This window comes from Terrapene carolina, unplaced genomic scaffold (assembly GCF_002925995.2).
Source record: "Terrapene carolina triunguis isolate 2854851 unplaced genomic scaffold, T_m_triunguis-2.0 Scaffold68, whole genome shotgun sequence".
NCBI classification, from domain to species: domain Eukaryota; kingdom Metazoa; phylum Chordata; order Testudines; family Emydidae; genus Terrapene; species Terrapene triunguis.
In genome coordinates, this window is record NW_020664419.1 from 76,343,351 (window position 1) to 76,362,434 (window position 19,084).

Genomic DNA, 19,084 nt, shown 5'->3' on the forward strand with positions numbered 1-19,084 from the left:
ACTTTTTCCAATTCTAGTATATCTTTTTTGAGATGGGAAAACTGGAACTGCAAGTAGTATTCTACATATGTGTGTACCACAGATTTATACGGTGGCATGATAGCTTCAATCTTATTATCTATCCCCTTCCTAATGGTTCCTAACATTGTTAGCTTTTTTGACTGCTGGTGCACATAGAGTAGATGTTTTTAGAGACCTATCCACGATGACTCCAAGATCTCTTTCTTGCATGGTAACAGCTAATTTAGACCCCATCATTTTGTATGTATAGTTGGGATTATGTTTTTCAATGTTCCCTTGATATAAGAGTATATTCCAGGACAAATGGTCTATTTAGTCCATTGATTATATCAAAGAATGTTTGAACACTCACCCTAGAGCTTGGAAGGAAGGAATGGAGCGTGCCCAGTGCATGGACAAAAAGAGTAGTCTGGAGGCTGACTCACAGATGTAATGAACATTCAGGTATTCAGGCATCGGAGAAGGCATGGTGAGCTGATGCAAAAAGGAATTGTAAAATTAGTGATCTTACTTCTTGTTAAAAATTTTAATTAGAAAAAACTAGTCTTTAACATAATGTCTTGCAAGGAAAAAAGGAAAGTAGTGTATTTTTAAAATAACATGAATGAGATACAGCCTTGAAATAAACTGCATGACTGCCTTTGTTCAATATTAGCCACAATTGTTAAACTTGTATAGAATTACAGAGCAGTGAAGAAACAGGGCAAATTTATTTGAATTCCACACTTTATAAAGATGATCATATATTTGAAAAATTTAGGTATGAACATCCCAAGTAAATTACATTGCAATCTTTTGAGACATTTTTGAGAAAACTGATACTTTAGAAGAAACACTGTCAGCGGGATTATTTTGATGCAATTGCTTACACTTATAGCTATAGATATATATAAAAAAAAATACAAATTGGGAGGTAGCATACCTTTCCATAGCTTGCCCCAGAGGAGTAGAATAAATGGCCTGAAAAATTAGTGGAATTGCCAAAATTATTAGTTTTAGGGGGGGAAATATTTACAAAAATTCTTTGGTTTGTAGTTTTTAAAATGACTATTTTACAAATAAATATACTATTCTAGTATGTTAACATGCTACACCTGATATTCAGCATATATAAACTGCCTGATAGCCTAGCACTGCTCATGTAAACAAGATGCTCACATTAAACATAAATGGCCACGCCTCCCAAGTGACTCTCACACATAGTTCCATTGAAGTCAACAGGTTTATTGCATGAGTAAGGGCAACAGGATTTGACCCAAAATGGATATTTAATTATAATGCAGTAGTTCTATTCCCAGAGAGTAATAATTGACTATATATATATAAAATTAATAGAATTAAAATAGTTTTCACTAAGATAACTATTTTAAAACGTAGAAACCGTGTTCTAGGATTAGCATTAGATTTGTGACCAAAGAGTGCGCTGGTGGGAGAGGACAAAGTCCAATGCAATGCTCTGTATTGAAATGTTCATATATGTAGTCTTTTTATTTGCTCAAGCGGTAGCTATGAATTGAAGAGGAAAAAGATGAAGGAAATTCCATAGGTTCATAAAGTGGAAATAAAAATTCCAAGTATTTGGCTCCTCTCCCAAAAAAGGTTGTGGAAAATGGCAAGAGAACCACAATGGTTAAAGTCAATTAATATCCTAAAGCAGCGAGATAGGTAAGCAAAGGAGAAGTCCTGTCACAAATGAGGTCCAGAGCCTCAGTTCTAAATCCTGCATGCTTGGCTCATATGTCAAGAGTTCGTATGTATGGCACCCTGTAATACTTATGAATCTCTGTTTTTTTGTAACTACATAGTGCTGTAGATCCCCTAGCATGGATTACAAACTGATTTTGAGGGAAATAAGCTACAGAGAAGATTGCAGCAAACAGTGCTGTTCATATAATAAACTGTGCTGCAAAAACACTCAGGAGGGATGTTAATTTTCCTGAACAAGAAGTAGCTAACCATTGAACAAAAGCAGTGCATTCCTCAGAACATGAATGACAGTATTTCAGCACACATGGTTATTCCTTAAGAAATTCAAACAAATAAACAAATACAGTACATACCAAATTCTTGAACTTTTAAAATGGTTAAGGAATTAGTTTTAATGGTTATAAGTTAAAAACATTAAAAACATATAAAATACCCTGAAAGCTACATGTGCATCGCTGAGAAGTGGCCCCTCTATTTCAACGATATTCATGCTTGTTTCTCCACCAATCAGATGTACATTGGCTTCAACAGTCTCTGCAGAGCTCTGACATGCTGCACTCTCTCCTGGGTTTAGTGCTTTCGCAAGAGTATCAAATGCCCTATCAGAAGACATTGTTATCTATGAGTTCAGTCAAATTACACAGCAAAAGCAAGGAAAATGTAAAATCTTGGCTCAGTGTAGGCTTCAGTCTAGACAGAGTCTGTATAGGCTTGTACTTCCAAATATATTCCATTTTGCTCCCCAGTGTGATAATTTGAAAATCGCTAAAGCACCACACCTTATTTTGTCTGCTACAAGCATTATTTTAAAAACAAATATTGGGGGGTGGAGAAGATGAGGAAGAAAGTTGTGGGCATAGAATCCTTGGGAATCTTAAGCTTTGCCTCCTGCTATAACATCTACGGAGCAGATCCCTGGGGCTTCCTCCTGGCAGCATGGGGGGGGGGGGGGGGGAAGCAGGAACATAGCCCAGTGACTGCCACCATTGGGATCCTTTTCAGGGCTCCTTGCAGCTAACACAACAATAATCAGCCTTCACCTCTCCATCCAAAATACTTAGCAGGTGAGGGAGCAGCTGCCACAAAGAGGAGAGTTAAGGCAGAGACAGAGTCAGATCAAAACATCTGTCTATATGAAGGGGCTAAATAACGCTACTGCTGCCAGACATGGTGTCAGGGAGAGCAAGCCAAAGCAGTCCCAAGGGATCTCTGATCTGCCTCAACCCTCCTGCCCACTTCAGTTTGGGCTGCGTAGTGGTGAAATGTGTGCACCCATCATCCCTTCTTTAGAAAAGGAAATAAGGCTTCAATACTCATACATTAAATGTTTATCTCCAAGGAAATCCTTTCCCCTCCTACACTGCAACTCCTTCTGCAACAATAAGCCAAGTTTTACAAGCCTTGCTCCCTGAGGGTACGTCTACACAGCAGTTAGACACCCGCGGCTGCCCGTGCCAGCTGACTAGGATCCCAATGCTCAAGCTGTGGGGCTGTTTAACTGTGGGTGTAGATGTTCCAGCTTGAGCTCTGGGACCCTCCTACTTCACAAGGTCCTAAAGCCCAGGCTCCAGCCTGAGCCTGGATGTCTACACTGCAATTACACAGCCCTGAACCCTGAGTCAGCTGGCACAGTTCAGCCACAGGTGTCTAATCACAGTGTAGACATACCTTAAGGCAGTGGTTCTCAAACTTTTGTACTGGTGACCCCTTTTCACACAGCAAGCCTCTGAGTGTGACCCTTCTTATAAATTAAAAACACTTCTTAAAATATTTAACACTATTATAAATGCTGGAGGTGAAGCAGGGTTTGGGATGGAGGCTGACAGCTCGCGACCCCCCCACGTAATAACCTCGCAACCCCTGAGGGGTCACGACCTCCAGTTTGAGAACCCCTGCCCTAAGAACCCAGTCCTGTAGCCCTTGTTCATGCAGGAAGTCCCATTATCGCCAACATTTACTAGCATGAGTAAAGACTGCAAGATAAAGTTCCAAAGAAAGGAATGTCTAGAATAAATTTTTAGTGTGGACAAAAAAAAATGAAATCATAACTCATTAAATAAGACAAGGTGTGTTCTGAGTAGTTCACGCATAGTATGGATTTACTTTATTCTGAGTAATTTCAGTTCCTTTCCATCTCCCTCACTCATGGATGGCTATATAGATCTAATCAAGCAGTAGGGAAGAATGATTATGGACAATTAGGCAGTTATCCAGCTAGGGGAAAAAAGTGATAGACTAAATTGTAACATAAAGGGAATTAGACACAGGCAATTTAAAGTGTGGCTTAAATTTATTGCAGGAAAGTAAAGATTATATTTTGTGTCTGTGAGTACCACACCCAACAGAAGATACAGAAAGAACAAATGACTAGAAAATCAGTTTGCCTTCTTGAAAGGCCTCAACCTCATTTTCTTTAGCAAATACTTTTAGGAGTCTCTTAGAATAAGTTTGTGTAATATTTGGAGGAAGTTATGTGAGATTTAGGCCTGATCTACACTAAGTTTTACCAGTAAAGTTTGCCTTATGTTAACTCATGTTTGGGTGCATTCATGCTCAATTCTAAGACCTGTCAATAAAACCCCGGCTTTCTATCAGTCAAGTTAAATCACGTCCCACAAAACAACATAAATCCTGTACTGGCACAGTTCTATGGGTATAACGCCCGTGTGGATGCTGCATTACCTGTACCAGTACAAACAGTCCTCCAGAAACAATCCCACAATGACCCTTTCCCTGCCACAGTCACTGTTCTGGTCCCAATTGTGAACTCTGCTGCTTGAAGGTCACAGTGATCAAAGTCCACCCCCTTTTAAAATCTTCAGCATGTTTTGGAAATGCTTCTCTTCCTACTGGCCCACCTTTTCTGCCTTCACACACAGGTAAGGCATCAGGTAAAGCTGCAGCTAACGGGAGCGTGGGGGCAAGGAATCAGACAAGCTTACACTGCAGCCTGTTCTAAGAAAGAAGTCCTGGACTTCCTCAACCTATGGAAAGAAAAAGTAGTGCAAACCCAGCTGTGGAACTGCTGCAGGAATAAAGATTATTCAGACATTGCAGAAGGGATGCAAAACCTGGGATATTACAGGGAAAAGCAGCAATGGTGGGCAAAGGAGAAGGAACTGCAGCAGTCCTACCCCCAATAGGCAAAGGAGGCCAAGAGTTAATCTGGAGCTCCCTCCCACACCTGCTGCAACTATGTGGCACTGGATGCCATACTGGGCAGACAACCCTTCGAGTGACAGTGGACACCTCATAAGACCAAGAAAGAACCCCAGCAATGCACAGCGATGAAAAGTTCACAGTGGAGGGGGATGTGGAAGATGCAATCCCTGAATAGAATAAGGAGCTCTTCAAGAGCCTGCTAAACCTAACCCTGACTCACCCAGAGGAGGAACCCATTGAGAAAGGGGCAAAGAGCTCAGATAGGTGTACTGCGCTTTAAAAAAAAACTTTATTAATGGGTCTTGGAACTCCCCTCCCTCATCCCCACCTCTAAAACTGGTGGCTGAACATATGTGGGCAAGAAACAAAGGAAGCCTTTTGAAGTAAACAGTTTATTTGAACAACATGCACTGGCAGTCATAGGCAAAAAAATAAGAGAGAACACTATAAAATAAGCAACACAAAAACTTTCCCCCATGTATCCTTTTGCCAGGGTGGACAGATTTTTAGTAATATAAATCGATGCACTACAAGCAGGAAAAAAAAAATGTAGTGAAATCAACACTTGATCATTCAATTCAAATACACAGAAAATTTAAAATAATCCTTAGAAGCAATCCAGTAAATATTTATTCAGACTATATGATTTCTTCTGACTAAAATTGGATGGTTAACAAGTAATATCAACATGAAAAATGCAGTGCTGTGGTATTCCAATCTTAGAATTCAAATCAAAAACCAATTATTTGCATGCGGTGCTTGAATTCAGGGGTAGAAAGAGGGAGAGATGGTTTATTGCTGGCTTAGGAGGTGTGGCTTTGAATTGACTTTGCAGAAGCTAGGCAGCAGTGACTACTCTCTCCTCTTTTGGAGTTTTTGGTTGATCTTGGAACAAATCTCTTATCATTTGGCACAATCTCAACAAAGTTTTCAGGTACTGTAGGATTTAAATTTTGCTTGAACATTTCTCAGGAGAGATGCTTTGTTTCTTCCACCATGATAGGAAACTTTTCCATGCCACCCCATAACAAGCTCCTGCAGCAGTGTTGGTGTGAAGAGGATGGCAGCATATGGACCTTGACCAGTTGCCTCCTCGGGGCCTTTGGTACCCTCATGAGTGATACATCAGCCAGAATCACCACTGCCTGTAATAAGTTTAGCAATATTTACTGCACTATCCCTACATGTATTACCCAAGACATAGGGCAGACCATCCCCCAACCCTTCATGGGTACAGGTTTGAAAAGTGCCCCCAATATACTGCTAAACTGTCCTAAAGCAAGTCTGACCCATTTCATACATTCATGAATATCGTTATGGCGACATTTTAAGCAATTTTCTTACTTATTTCCTACCTGCTAACCCTTTAACTCTAACAATGTCTGAGTGTCTTGTTTATCAGCAGCTTCAGTTGGGGTATCATTGAGAGTGGCCCCCTTCACACCTGCTAAAAGACTGACCTTGATCAGGAGGACAGGGGAGAACATGCTCAGATCTCCTCAGGAGCTCAGAGTCTGTGGCCCACAAGACAAGAAAGTGGAGGGAGTACATGCTGGAGGAAAGGCACAAGTATGAGGAGCTGCATAGGTAACTCCACCAAGACATTATGCAGCTCCTGAGACAGCAAAGGAAGATGCTATAAAGCGTTATACACCCCACCAGCTACTGCACTACATGGACAATTCTGTTTCCACAGCTTGGCCCATAAATACTCCTTCGCCAAGGCATCAGCATAGTATGTCACAGTAATCCCTTGCTCTCAACCCCAGTGGAAAATAAGGAGTATTTCTATGACTGTATGTACACTGGCCTGTGATTCATACAAGAACGGTCAGCACCTTGCACTTTCTTTTAAAATGGTTTTAAATGTTCTTAGAACCATTTTTGTTGTTTATTACTGTTCAAAATTTTGTTTTGCAAAAATCAAGATTTATGTTGTCTTGCAAAGCAGCTTTGTGACCTCCATCACTGGATTCCTAAAATGCATTCAGAATTCATTTAAAATTAATATACAACCCAAGTACACTTTAATCATGAAGTGACAAAATAACACAAACAACCATACTGGGACTATGGGGTGCACAGTTAAAATACGCTTTTAAGACCTCCCTTAGCCATACAAGACCTTGATGGGCTCTTGTAATTGTCTAGCTGTTCAATATCAGCAGTCTTTCCACCTTCCCCCCTCCACCCTGCTGGTAATGTTTCTCTTTGCTTCACAAATACTACGAAAAACACAACATACAACCTAGTCATAAGGCATCTCCTTCATCCTGTCAATCTACCAAATGCACACTCAACAGTCATCCTGTACCAGCTCAGACAACAGTTAAATCTTTCCTTGCTGCTGTCCAGGTTCCCGGTGTATGTTTTCATGAGCCAGGGAAGCAAAGAGGAGGACGGGTCTCTGAGAGTCACAATTGACATTGCAACCCCACCAACGTGAATGTGTTAGTCCAGGAAAAAGTGTCTCTGCACATAGACTATATTCCTAAAAATGTGAGGATTATGCACCTTCCCTAACCATCCTATGTTAATGTCAGTAAAACATCCCCAGTGAACCACTAGTGCTTCCATAACCAGGGAAAAATATCCCTTTCCGTTTATGTACTCAGAAGTAAGGGCGGGGTGCCCAGAATCAGGATGTGTGTCCTGTCTATTACTGCCTCCCCAGTTTGAGAAGCCCATTGCACTGAATCCAGCTATTATTTTCAGTACATTGCCCATAGTCATAATCCTGTGCAGAAGAACATGCTTACTGGCCTTATAAACCTGGAAGATGACAGCCCCCACCATAGACTTTCCAGCAGTAAACAGGTAGCCCCCCAGCTGATAGCAATCTGGGGTTGCAAGCTTCCATCGTGGGACAGCCCCCATTTTTCCACTGCTAAAGCAGCTCTCATTTGGTGTCTCTTTGCTGCAAAGCTGGGATGAGCTTGACACACAACTCCAGGAATGTGGCCTTCTGTATCCAAAAGCTCTGCAGCTACTGCTGATTGTTCCCGATTTGCATGACAATCCAATCCCACCACTCGGTGTTCATTTCATGAGCCCAGAAGCATCAATTCACCATGTGCAGCTGGTTAGTAAATGCCTTCAGCATACACATTTTCATTCACTGTCTGCATCATCCCTCCCCTCAGTTTTCTCATTTGTATAGCTGCACACCCAGCTGCTGTGGTAGTTGTTGAAGAATACAGAAGAATCAGGCACCCGTCTCTAAAATAGACATGAAAACTCCACTGATCTGTTCAGCATCCGTGCTTCTGCCAGCAAGATGGCAGAAAGACTGAAATGAAAACCAGCATGAGGAACTGAGAGTATTTTTAAAATGGCACGAAACAAGAAAACTATGGGATGCAACAGAAGGAATTGTGGAAACTTGGCCACGAGCTCCCACAATTCCTTTAGAGGAGTGCTGGTATCCCACAACGCCCTTCCAAAATATCCCAGAAGGCAGTGTGCTGATGGTAGCATGGGACACACTTGGATGCCAACCCGCAATGCAAAGCACCTTTTGCTGATACAATCTCTCACCATGAGGATGCACTGCACTGTTAAAGGCAGTCAAGTGTGCAAGTGCTCTATTAAAATTGCCACATTGGCAGCTGTATGCCAGCAGTAAAGCTTTCTAGTGTAGACATGGCCTTCGATCAAAGTTTCAATTTTACATTTGAAACAATTTTTCCTCTAATATGCATTATCTGAAGGGAAACTCCCTTTTGATGACTTATGAGAGGGAACGATGTATTAAGTAAGGGCAAAGCTCTCCCATCTTGCTCATTAATATACACTATATAGATTGCAATTTAAAAAAATAGGTACAAGAACATTAAAGGGTGCAAAGTTAGGCACTGAAAAGTGTAAGGAAATGTCAAGGTTGCCTGTGCTATCTTACTTCTGTCCCCTTGTGCATTTGTACATTACAGTCTTGAAGTACATCATCATAAACTATTATATTCTCCAAAGTCTTGTCTCATATGGTATACAGATTGAGGGCCCTATGAGGTTCCTATTGATGTCAATGGAAAGAGACACACTGACTTCAATGGGAATTAGATAAGGTACTGAAAGAGGTAGGTGTACATAAATTCTGCTTGCAATAACAGAGTAAATACAGAGTAAAGCAAACTAAAGCCTAGGGGCCAGATCCTCAGCTGCATTAATTGGAGCAAGACTAGTTTATCCCAATGGATTTACTCCAAATGTACATTGGTGTAATACAGTAATTTTTGGCTTGGAGCGTACAGGATGGATAGTATGTAGTGAACGTATACTATCTTGGCTGCTGTTGTGTAAATGCTTGAGCTGAAACGGTGGGCAAGATTGTGGTGGAAGGATTAATTGGACCAGCACTGCTGTACTACCCACTTATCCTATCTACACTAGTACTGAAAAGGTTCAAATTAAAACCAATGCAGGCAAAGGATTTGTAAGATGTACTCTGAGTGAATGCCATTGTAATAATACTGAAAAGATCTATGAAGCACTTCTCTATGGACAGAAAGTATTTTATGAGCATTCCAGGTGATTGAACTGGAGTTGTCAATGTTCAGTTGCCTGTGTAGATGGGACTTATGAACAATACATTTTCCTATGTGGAACAAAGTACTAGAAAAGTATATAGTATATACTATGTGGGCCAAGGCCTACTACTTATGACAATCATGGGAATATAAATCGGCCACCAAGGTTACATTTAAATTCTTTCCAAACACAAATATAATTTACTCATATTTATTTCTAAATGGAACTTCACTGCAAAATTTTACTCAGAACTCAATTAGCATCTTCTGTATGGTTATTCTTCATCACAAGTTCAGTATGGTACTGTAATGATTTTTACTGAAGAACTGTCTGCATTGTTTGATTGTGTAAGCTTTGAGTGAGATTATCAAAAAGAATTATATTTAAAAATGTAAATATTGTAGCGTGCCTTACCTGGTAACATCGCTACTTGCTTGCTCTTCTTGATGAAGTTCAGACAATGATGTATCTCCGTTGCTTAAACTTTCAATCATAGACAGCTCAGCACTACTTTGAGACATGTCTTTGGACTTACTGAGATTTGCTAATGATGTTACCACATTTGCCAGTGTGCTTAAATCCCCCTGACAGGCCTCAACCTAGGGGGGAAAAAAGGATAGCTTTAATCCTTTCACACTGACAGAACCTGACTTTGTAAAGGAAAAAATTCAGCTTTCACACTAACAAATGAAGACATGGAATTGCAAACAGAACCCATGAAAACTAAGTTACTTTCAGTAACAGATTAATTAAAATGAAGAAATTAGAGGTTGCACATGTTAATTTTGAAACAATTTTTTCAAAAATCAACTTTTACTAGTAGTTGACATGTATTTTTATGGGAACAGTACTCCAAAAAGCAACAATAATTATGGAAAGACCTGCTGCTTTTAACTTATTCTTAACTATGGGAGGAAGAGGATGGGGGACATGCAGACTTACTAGTTTCGCTAGGCCAAGCTCATTGCACACACTAGAGGCTCCTTGCATCCCTTCAATTCCCCCCACAAGCTCCCTGTGGTGTTCCATCCTCCCATCTCCCACCATTTCTGGAAGTCCTTGCAACCACCCCTATGCTAGGGTCCCCCATTGCTCTGCCAATTGTCCCCCCTCCCTCCAGCCAGGGTGTCTGGGTGCCCCTCTTTGACACCCCTACCCCCACCATTATTATAAAAAATATTTCTGTCTGGGAGACAAGTCATTAAGGGTGTCAACATGTTAAACTGTATTGAGAGGATGGGCAGAGCTGAGATTGTTATGCTGGAAGCTGTTAATGGCTGCCATCAACCGGTTCTTTGATCTCTGGACAATTACAGAGGTGGTAAAGCTGCTGGGTCTGCTAACAAGATGCAAGGGGCTCTACATGTCCCCCATTTCCCTCTTCCAGTTCCTCGATTTTCACCAAAATCAATAGGATTTTGTCCATTGATGGCTAGTATATTCTCCAAAATGATTGGATGCGACATTCAAAAGTTACTGCGTTGCATCCAAACAGAGAAATACCATCAAGTTGAGTGACAAGGTATATCTTGGGACCAACGCGGCTTCAGCAACACAGCAAACTTCAAGTTGAGGGTAAGACCTTGCTTCACTGGGCGAAATTACTGGTATTTTACACTGTTGAACTGCACAGTGCCTAGGATTTCTCAGCTTTATAAATCCCATTTGTTTCTCTCGCACATTTTTTTAAACTTGCTCAGCATTTGAATTTTCATAGTCTACACTACGGTCAAATTTTTCAGCACAACTGCAGAAAGCTTTCTTGAGACTTGCCTTTTGGTTTGTTTGCAGTGCTGTTGCAGCCATGTTGGTCCCAGGATATTAGGGATATGCCCCAAGAGAATCTGCTTCAATATCTGGTAGGGGGACACCCTCTGCCCACACACCCCTAGTTGTCCCCTGTCTCGCACACTGGAACCCATACAGACTTTCATTAAAAACAATAACTCAATGGGGACCATATCCTGAAATAAATCTTTCTTGAACCCCCTCTTCTGGCCTTCAAACAATTCCCAAATGTCACCAAGCTCATCATCAGAAGCAAGCTCCCAATAGACAAGGACAAACACATTCAAAGCGGCACCGGACCCTGCTAGAGCAACAGATGCACAACCTTCATACATAGCTACATTGCTATGATGAGCAATACTCCCCACAACACTCCTTACAAGACCCATGGGGTCCTATATATGCCTATCACAATGTGTGGTATACCTCATCTAGTGCACTAAATACCTGCACAACAACTATATTGGTGAAAGAGGAGGTTACTTACCTGTAACTGGAGGTCCTTCAAGATGTGTGGTCCCTATCTGTATGCTACTGAGGGTTTACAGATGAACACCATGTGTCCTAAGCCAGAGAATTTGAAAGTAGTAGTGTCCGTTGTTCTGCGCATGCACCCCTGCCTCACCTTATGGCTTCATCCGAGGTGATAAAGGGTGGGGTGTACTGACCGTGTCTCCAGTTCCTTCTCCACCGCAAATCCAAGAGATCCGCAGCAGAGGGGAAGGAGGGCGGGAAGTGGAATCCAGATAAGGACCACACAAAGAATCTCCAACTACAGGTAAGTAACCGCCTCTTCTTCTTTGAGTTATGGTCCCTATTGTATTCCACTAAGAGTGATTAACAAACAGTACCTAAATTGGAGGAGAGTGCAAGGATTAGGATGGAATGGTTGAGTGGAGGACAGCCGCACCAAATGAGGCATCCCTCACAGAGTTCTGCACCAAGGTGTAATGTGTAGCGAAGGTATGTACTGAATTCCATGTGGCCGCTCTACATGTGTCTCCAAGCAGCACTTCATGGAGAGTGGCCGTGGTTGAACCCGGGGCTCTCGTGAAATGGGCCCTCACCCCCATGGGTGGAGGCAGTCCTGACAAGTCATAACATAGTGTAATGCACCCCAAAATTCACTGGAGATTCTCTGTGTAGAGACTGCATGCCCCTTAACTCTCTCCACTACTCTGATAAACAATCTAGGAGACTTCCTGATCAGTCTTGACCTCTGCAGTTAGAAGGTCAAAGCCTGTTGGAGGTCAAGGGAGCGATGTCATTGTTCCTCTTCTGAGGCATGAGGCTTTGGAAAGAAAGCAGGTAAGTGGATGGGTTAATTCAGATGAAACTGGGATACAACCTTTGGTAGAAATCTGGGATTGAAAAGAGGGACATAAAGCAGACCCAGTGGCTCAAAGAGTTGTTTCATTAGTGTTGATAGAACGAGGTTGAGGTCCCACTGAGGAGTGATAGGTTGTGCATGTTGGAAAGTTCTGATGAGATCTTTCCAAAACCTAGCAGTCAACGAGTGTGTAAATACACAGTGCCTTCCCATGGAGGGGGATGGGGTGGAAGGCGCTAATTGCTGCTAAGTGGGCTTTGAGGGTGAGCCCCAGTGTTTTTAAGAATGGGAGGTAATCCGAAAGAGGAATCTCCACTTCCTCTGGGGAAAGCTCTTTCTGTTGGGCCCAGGAGGTGAAGCGGTTCTATTTGGCTTGGTAGGAACTAAGATGTTGCTTACTACAGTGTTGTGGAGTTTCCACTCACGATCAGACACAAATCTGCTGCTGAGAGAGTCTGCAATCACATTCTGAGTCCCCAGAAGATAGGCTGCAGATAGCAGGATCTTGTGTGCGATGACTACCTCCGCACACAGAGCGGTTGACTTCCTGTCCCCTTGTTTGTTGATGTAATAAACAGTGGTAGTGTTGTCCAACATGATGAGAACATGATCAGAGCAGATGTATGGAAGAAATGTTTGGCATGCCTTTCTTACAGCCCGGAGTTTCAGAACGTTGATGAGCATCCTGGATTCCCAAGGAGTCCACGTTCCTTGTGTCATGTGATCTCTCGTGTGCTCCACACCCTATGAGGGATGCATCGCTGATGATTGTCCTGTCCAGGGAGGATGGGACGAGAGTACCTCAGGGGGAAATGTCAGCATAAGATCTATGGTATGTCACATGTGTGAGTAAACTCTTTTGGAGCCACATCTGGAGGCTGTGAAGGTGAAAGTGAGTGAAGACAGTGACATATGTGCATGATGCCATGTGGCCAAGAAGGGATACGCAAGTCCTGGCTGGGACCGACAGACTGTTGACTTCTTGGACAGTCGGAATCTGACCGTTGGTAGGTAAGTTCGTGCTGTGATTGAGCTGATGGAGGCCCCTATGAAGTCTAGGGACTGTGTGGGAACCAAAGTTGATTTTTCAACATTGACGCTGACTCCGAGGAAGGAAAGGAGTCTCAGGAACATGGAGGTTGAGACTCGAGCTTCATCTCTGGATTGTGCTGCTAGAAGCCAGTCATCGAGATAGGGGAATATAAGGACCCCATAATGCACTCCAAGCTGGTAGAAAGAGTGCTAGACAACTGCCAAAGGGGACGGTGTGATTGATGGTTCCTCAGAAATATCTTTTTTGAGAAATTTGCATGTGTGAGGAGGAAGGCTGTGAAGGTGGACCTGGAGGGAGAGATCGTTGGGTCTCTTGGTGGTTCGTACAGCCTTCTGTGGAAAAACTGGGAAATCCTGTACTGTTATGTGGATGGCAAGCAGTAGAATCTTTGAGGATGTGGAGGGACTCGTCTGTTTTCTGATTAAAAAGATTAAATTAATTGAAAGGGAGGTCCTCAATGGTACTTTGTATCTCCCTGGGGAAGTCAGAGGAATGAAGCCACAATTCCCTCTGCATGACAATGCTTGTAGCCATCGAGCGTGAGGAAGTGTCTGCTGCCATAGGCACAAACTTACTCAGACCTCAGGGGGTGCTCGACCGCTGCTCCTCCCAAGGCCCTGCCCCCACCCCACCTCTTCCCATCTCCTCCTCTCCACCGCCAGCGCCTTCTGAATGCCACTGAACAGCTGATCCTCAGTGAGGGGGAAGCGCTGGGGCACTGATCCGTGGGGCTGCCAGTGAGTGCATCCACGGGGTAGGTGCCTATGCCTACCGCTTCTACAGCTGATTGAAGCACTGTCCTCACCACCAGTTCCCCTTTCTCCAAGATTGACTGGAATCAGGCCCGATCTTGTTGCGGCAGTTTCTCAGCAAAATCCTCCAGTTTGCTATAGTTCAAGTCGTCATATTTGGCAAGCAATGCTTGATAGTTCGAAATCCTGAACTAGAGGCTTGCTGAGAAGACCTTGCGTCACAGAAGATCCAACCATTTGCCGTCCTTATCAGCCAGACTGGAGCATGGGTATTGCTATCTGGACCATTCTGGCCTGTATTACAAGGTAATTGGGAGGGGGGTGCGAGAAAAGAAACTCAGTCTCCTTAGCCGGTACATAGTATCTCTTTTCTGCCCCCATGGGGGTAGGTGTGCATATGGCTGGAGTATGCCAAACTGTTTGAGCTCGCTGAAGGATGGAATTGTTGATTGGCAGGGCAACCCTACCCAGTACCGAAGGATGTCCAGGAGCTGTTGTTGCGTGTCCTGTACTTCCTCGAGGAGGATGTGAAGTTCACCTGCCACCCTACCCAGGAGATCTTGGAATTACCGAAAGTCATCTGGGAGCAAGGAGAAAGCCGAAGTCACTGCAGCATCTTGGGAGAAAAACAGAAAGCGCTTCTGCTCCAGCAGTCCTGTGGGAACCCAACTGAGCAGGTCTTCTTCCATGATCAGTGCAGAATACCTACTTGAGGGTGTTCTAGATGCAGGAGAAGTGAAGGTTCCCACACGGAATGGGTGGGTATTGGGGCCAGCATACCCAGTAGGGCCAACATGACGGATCTGGAGGGTGCTGTGGCAGCACCAGGGTGTGGGGAATCAGAGGCTCCTCTGCAGTTGGTGAGGAGGATATTGCCATGATATAGATGGCCTCTTTGGGTACTCATAGTGGCAGTAAGGGATGGGCAGCCCCCGTGCTTCATCTGAATTCTTCAAGGACGAAAACTCGGATCCCGGTTCCATTGGCACTAACGTCAGAGCTGGTGGAAGTGTGTAGACCACTGGAGGATGTGGTGAAGGGTGCCTTGAATGCGATATGTCTTGGGTGGGAGATATGGCCTCTAAAGGTGGAAGGTAGTAGAAGGCATGGAGATCTTGGTTCTCCCAGGGCAAACAGTTCCTGGGGCTCTGGCACTTTTCCCGATCTCTGTGGCATTAATGGTACCCTTTCCGTAGCTGAAACTGGCACTAGAGCAGTGGACTTTCCCAGAGTCAACGGGTCCTGTACCTTAAAGGAAGCAGACGTTGACGGTGTGTGGGGCTTGGTACCTGGTACCCCAAATCTGCCGGTTTGTGCGGTTTCTTGTCACATTTATGGATCTTGGAGCGCACTGCTTCCCTGTGGCTGGAACTCGTGGAAGGCGCATCCCCTTTCTTCGGTTTAGAGGAAGACTTACTGCCATGCTTATGCGCATGATTCCTGACCTCCCGGCCCCAGCACAGAGTCCATAGTGGTGGTACAGCCAGAGCAAACTCAATCTCTGTAGCTGGAGATGCACTCCTGGCTGTCTCAGGCCGATGTACAAGAGGAATTCCCTGGCCTGGGTCTGACTGAGGTCTCATAGCGACTTCCATGAGGTGCTTCTTGAGGCAGACACCCTAGATTTCTTGGGTACAGCTTGGGAAGGACTGGCAGATACTGCACCTGGATGAAGTATGGACTTCTCCCAAGCAGTAGAGGCAGCGCTGATATTCATTACTGATCAAGAAGGAACACAGGCAGGAGGTGCAGATTTTAAAGCATGGGGTATTTGGCATAGTCCAGTACCCATGTGTGGGTAGGTGTTTACAAGTAAACAGATTCCCCCAAAAGTCCCAAATCAACTCTAAATAACTACTAAAATGACTAAAATCTATGCAAAAACAGTAAAATGGCTAAATACTTCAAAAAACTAACTATATACAATTATACACACGCAAGAGAACACTAATAGTTCTGACCTGGAGCAAAAGACAGTGAGAAGGAACTGAAGAAGTGGTCGGTCTGTCCCTGCCATTTATCAGCTCAACCGAAACCCTAAGGTGAGGCAAGGGTGCATGCGCAGACCAACGGACACTATCACTTTTAAATTCTCCAGCTCCAGATGCATGGTGAGCATGTGTAAACCATCAGTGGAATACAATAGGGACCATCACTCGAAGAAGAATGAGACAATTGCTATGCTCTCAAATGAGCTCACACAGAAAAATGAGAAAAGCAAAGAACTCTCTTATCTCCCGTGGGTTAACACGTCTCATAAAACGATCACTCCATATCTCACCTCTCAGTCCTCGTCCTCAAAGAAAACCTGCACAACACCTTCAAAGATGAACCTGGGAGCTTAAATGTATTACTTAATAAGACACTAAAAATCATGAACTTAATAAAGACTCTGGATTTAAGGCTCACTACAACAATCTTGTTACCCACTAACTCTCCTGGGATCAGCAATGGGTCACTATTCTATAGTGGACAAGGCCTTCATACATGTTATATCAATACAATTTCTACACACACTACATCTAGTTACTGAGAATAATTAGAAGCAGTAGTAAGCTACTTTCAGCAAACTCTTCTTTGGTGTAACCAACACAGAAATAGTACGTATATATAGAATCTGGTATGATGTACAACACAGTATTGGAATGGTGCAGAGTCTAAATTGAATAGACAGAGCAGAAAAATATGAAAAATATGGGGAAAGTGGTGAAACTGGCACAAATATACATTAAAATGTAAAAAAAAAAAATTTTTCAGGAAAATTGGGTGCACAATTCAGGGTAGCATCATTTATTATTCGATTTGTATTGTGCCCATCACTGTGATCCTCTAGATAAATTACAGATTAACTGTAAAAGTGTAGCTAATAAATAACAATTATTGTCTCTACCACCATGAGTCACTGTTCAAATACCCATTGGCACTTGGGCTATGTAACTGAATATGATCTTTTCTGTATTTCATTTGTAAAACTTCCCTGGTACGGTCTGCAGTTTTGTAAGCCAATCAGAAGTAGAGGAAGGATGTTTATGAAGAAGGAATGGATGAGAAGTCATGTTAGCCTAGGCATGCAGAGAAGCCATACCACTACAACAAGATATACTTTCTTTTTACTTCTTTATTTTGCTGCTAAGTAGCCCAGAAGGTAGCCAGCCGGCCAGCAAGCAACCTTTTCCCCATTAAAAATCACTTTAAGAAAAGAGCATGCACACCTGCAGGCAAAAACAAAGCTGCCCTCTCAAGTATGCCACATTGTATTTAATTACTTATTCATACTCTCGTTTTCACTGACCTGTCTGTTAAGGGAAGTCTTTTGACTAGACCTTTGCCAGATGAAGCAAGCAGGGTAAAGTGCATGAGAACAGAATAAGGAAATTGGACATCAGTTGAAGAAAGAAAAAAGTGTTAGAGTAAATGAAGAAACCAACAGAACTCATATGAAAGTGGGAACAGAGAAAAATCAGGCTAAAAAAAATCCATGAGGAAGAAGCATGTTGATTAGTTATCTCTTAACAACTGAATGTGTAATGGGTTTGAATTGCAGTCTGATCTGTCTTTTGTTTAAATTTAAGAAACAACTTCTTTTTCCTGTATGCCGCTTTTCCGGGTGAGGGTCATGGCAGCAGCATGGAGAGTAGGGAGGACCAGACGTCCCTTTCTTCCGCAACAGGTTCCAGCTCCTCCTGAGGAGTTCCCAGGCCAGCCGGGAGATATAATCCCTCCAGTGTGTCCCTTGTCGGCCTCAGGGCCTCCTCCCAGTGGGACATGCCTGGTAGAGTTCCAAAGAAAGCTTCCCACGGGGCATCCTTATCAGGTGCCTAAACCACCTCAGCTGGCTCCTCTTGATCTGGAGAAGTAGTGGCTATACTCCAAGGATCTCCCAAATAGCTGAGCCCCTCACCCTGTCTCGGAGAGTAAGCCCAGCCTCTCTGCGGAGAAACCTCATTTCTGCCGCTTGTATCCGCAATGTCGTTCTTTCAGTCATTACCCAAAGTTAATGACTGTAAGTGAAAATGGGGACGTAGATCAACCTGTAAACCGAGAGCTTCATCCAAGAACTCAGCTCTCGCTGCACCACCACAGACTGGTACAGCGTCTGCATCACTGCAGCCACCACACCAATCTGCTGGTTGATTTCATGCTCCCACTTACCATCACTCGTGAACAAAACCCCAAGATACTTGAACTCTTCCACTAAGGGCAGCTACCCCTCCCCCCTCACCTGGAGAGTGCTGATTCTCATCCCAACCGTTTCACACTCAGCAACAAAACGTTCAAGTGTGCGTAGGAGATCACAGTCTGAAGAAGCAAGAAGGATATCATCTGCAAACAGCAGAGATGCCACCTGTAGTGGATACACTCCACAGCTCGGCTGTGCCTTGACATCCTGTCCATGAAAATCATCAACCGGAGTGGGGACAAGATGCACCCTTGGTGGAGTCCAATGCCCCCCTTAAACAAACTCGCCTTAGTGCCAAGAATATGATCACAACTCTCACTTTGAGAATAGAGGGACTGGATAGCATGCAAAAGCAGCACTGGCACCTCATATTCCCGCAGCATTTCCCACAAGACATCTTGGGGAACGTGGTTATATGCCTTCTTCAGGTCTACAAAACAAAGATAGACCGGATTAGCAAACTACCACGATCCCTCGAATATCTGCGAGAGAGCAACAAGCTGGTCTGTTGTTCCACGACCGGGACAGAATCCACATTGTTCCTTCTGAATCTGAGGTTCAAC

At 43.5% G+C, this 19,084-nt stretch overlaps 1 protein-coding gene across 4 annotated transcripts in view; it reads right to left on the reverse strand.

Annotated features, from left to right (window-relative positions):
• The window catches only part of NR2C1 (nuclear receptor subfamily 2 group C member 1), a 103,736-nt gene that overhangs the window by 22,872 nt on the left and 61,780 nt on the right, over nt 1-19,084 (reverse strand). For 3 of the 4 annotated variants that reach the window (XM_024218300.2, XM_024218291.2, XM_024218273.2), the window contains 3 exons: nt 9,832-10,016; nt 2,162-2,327; nt 374-495 (listed from right to left, as the gene is read on the reverse strand). In XM_024218300.2, coding sequence (XP_024074068.1) covers nt 374-495; nt 2,162-2,327; nt 9,832-10,016 — 473 coding nt within the window. The remainder of the gene's footprint in view (nt 1-373; nt 496-2,161; nt 2,328-9,831; nt 10,017-19,084) is intronic. The other variant, XM_024218281.2, reaches the window with a different exon arrangement.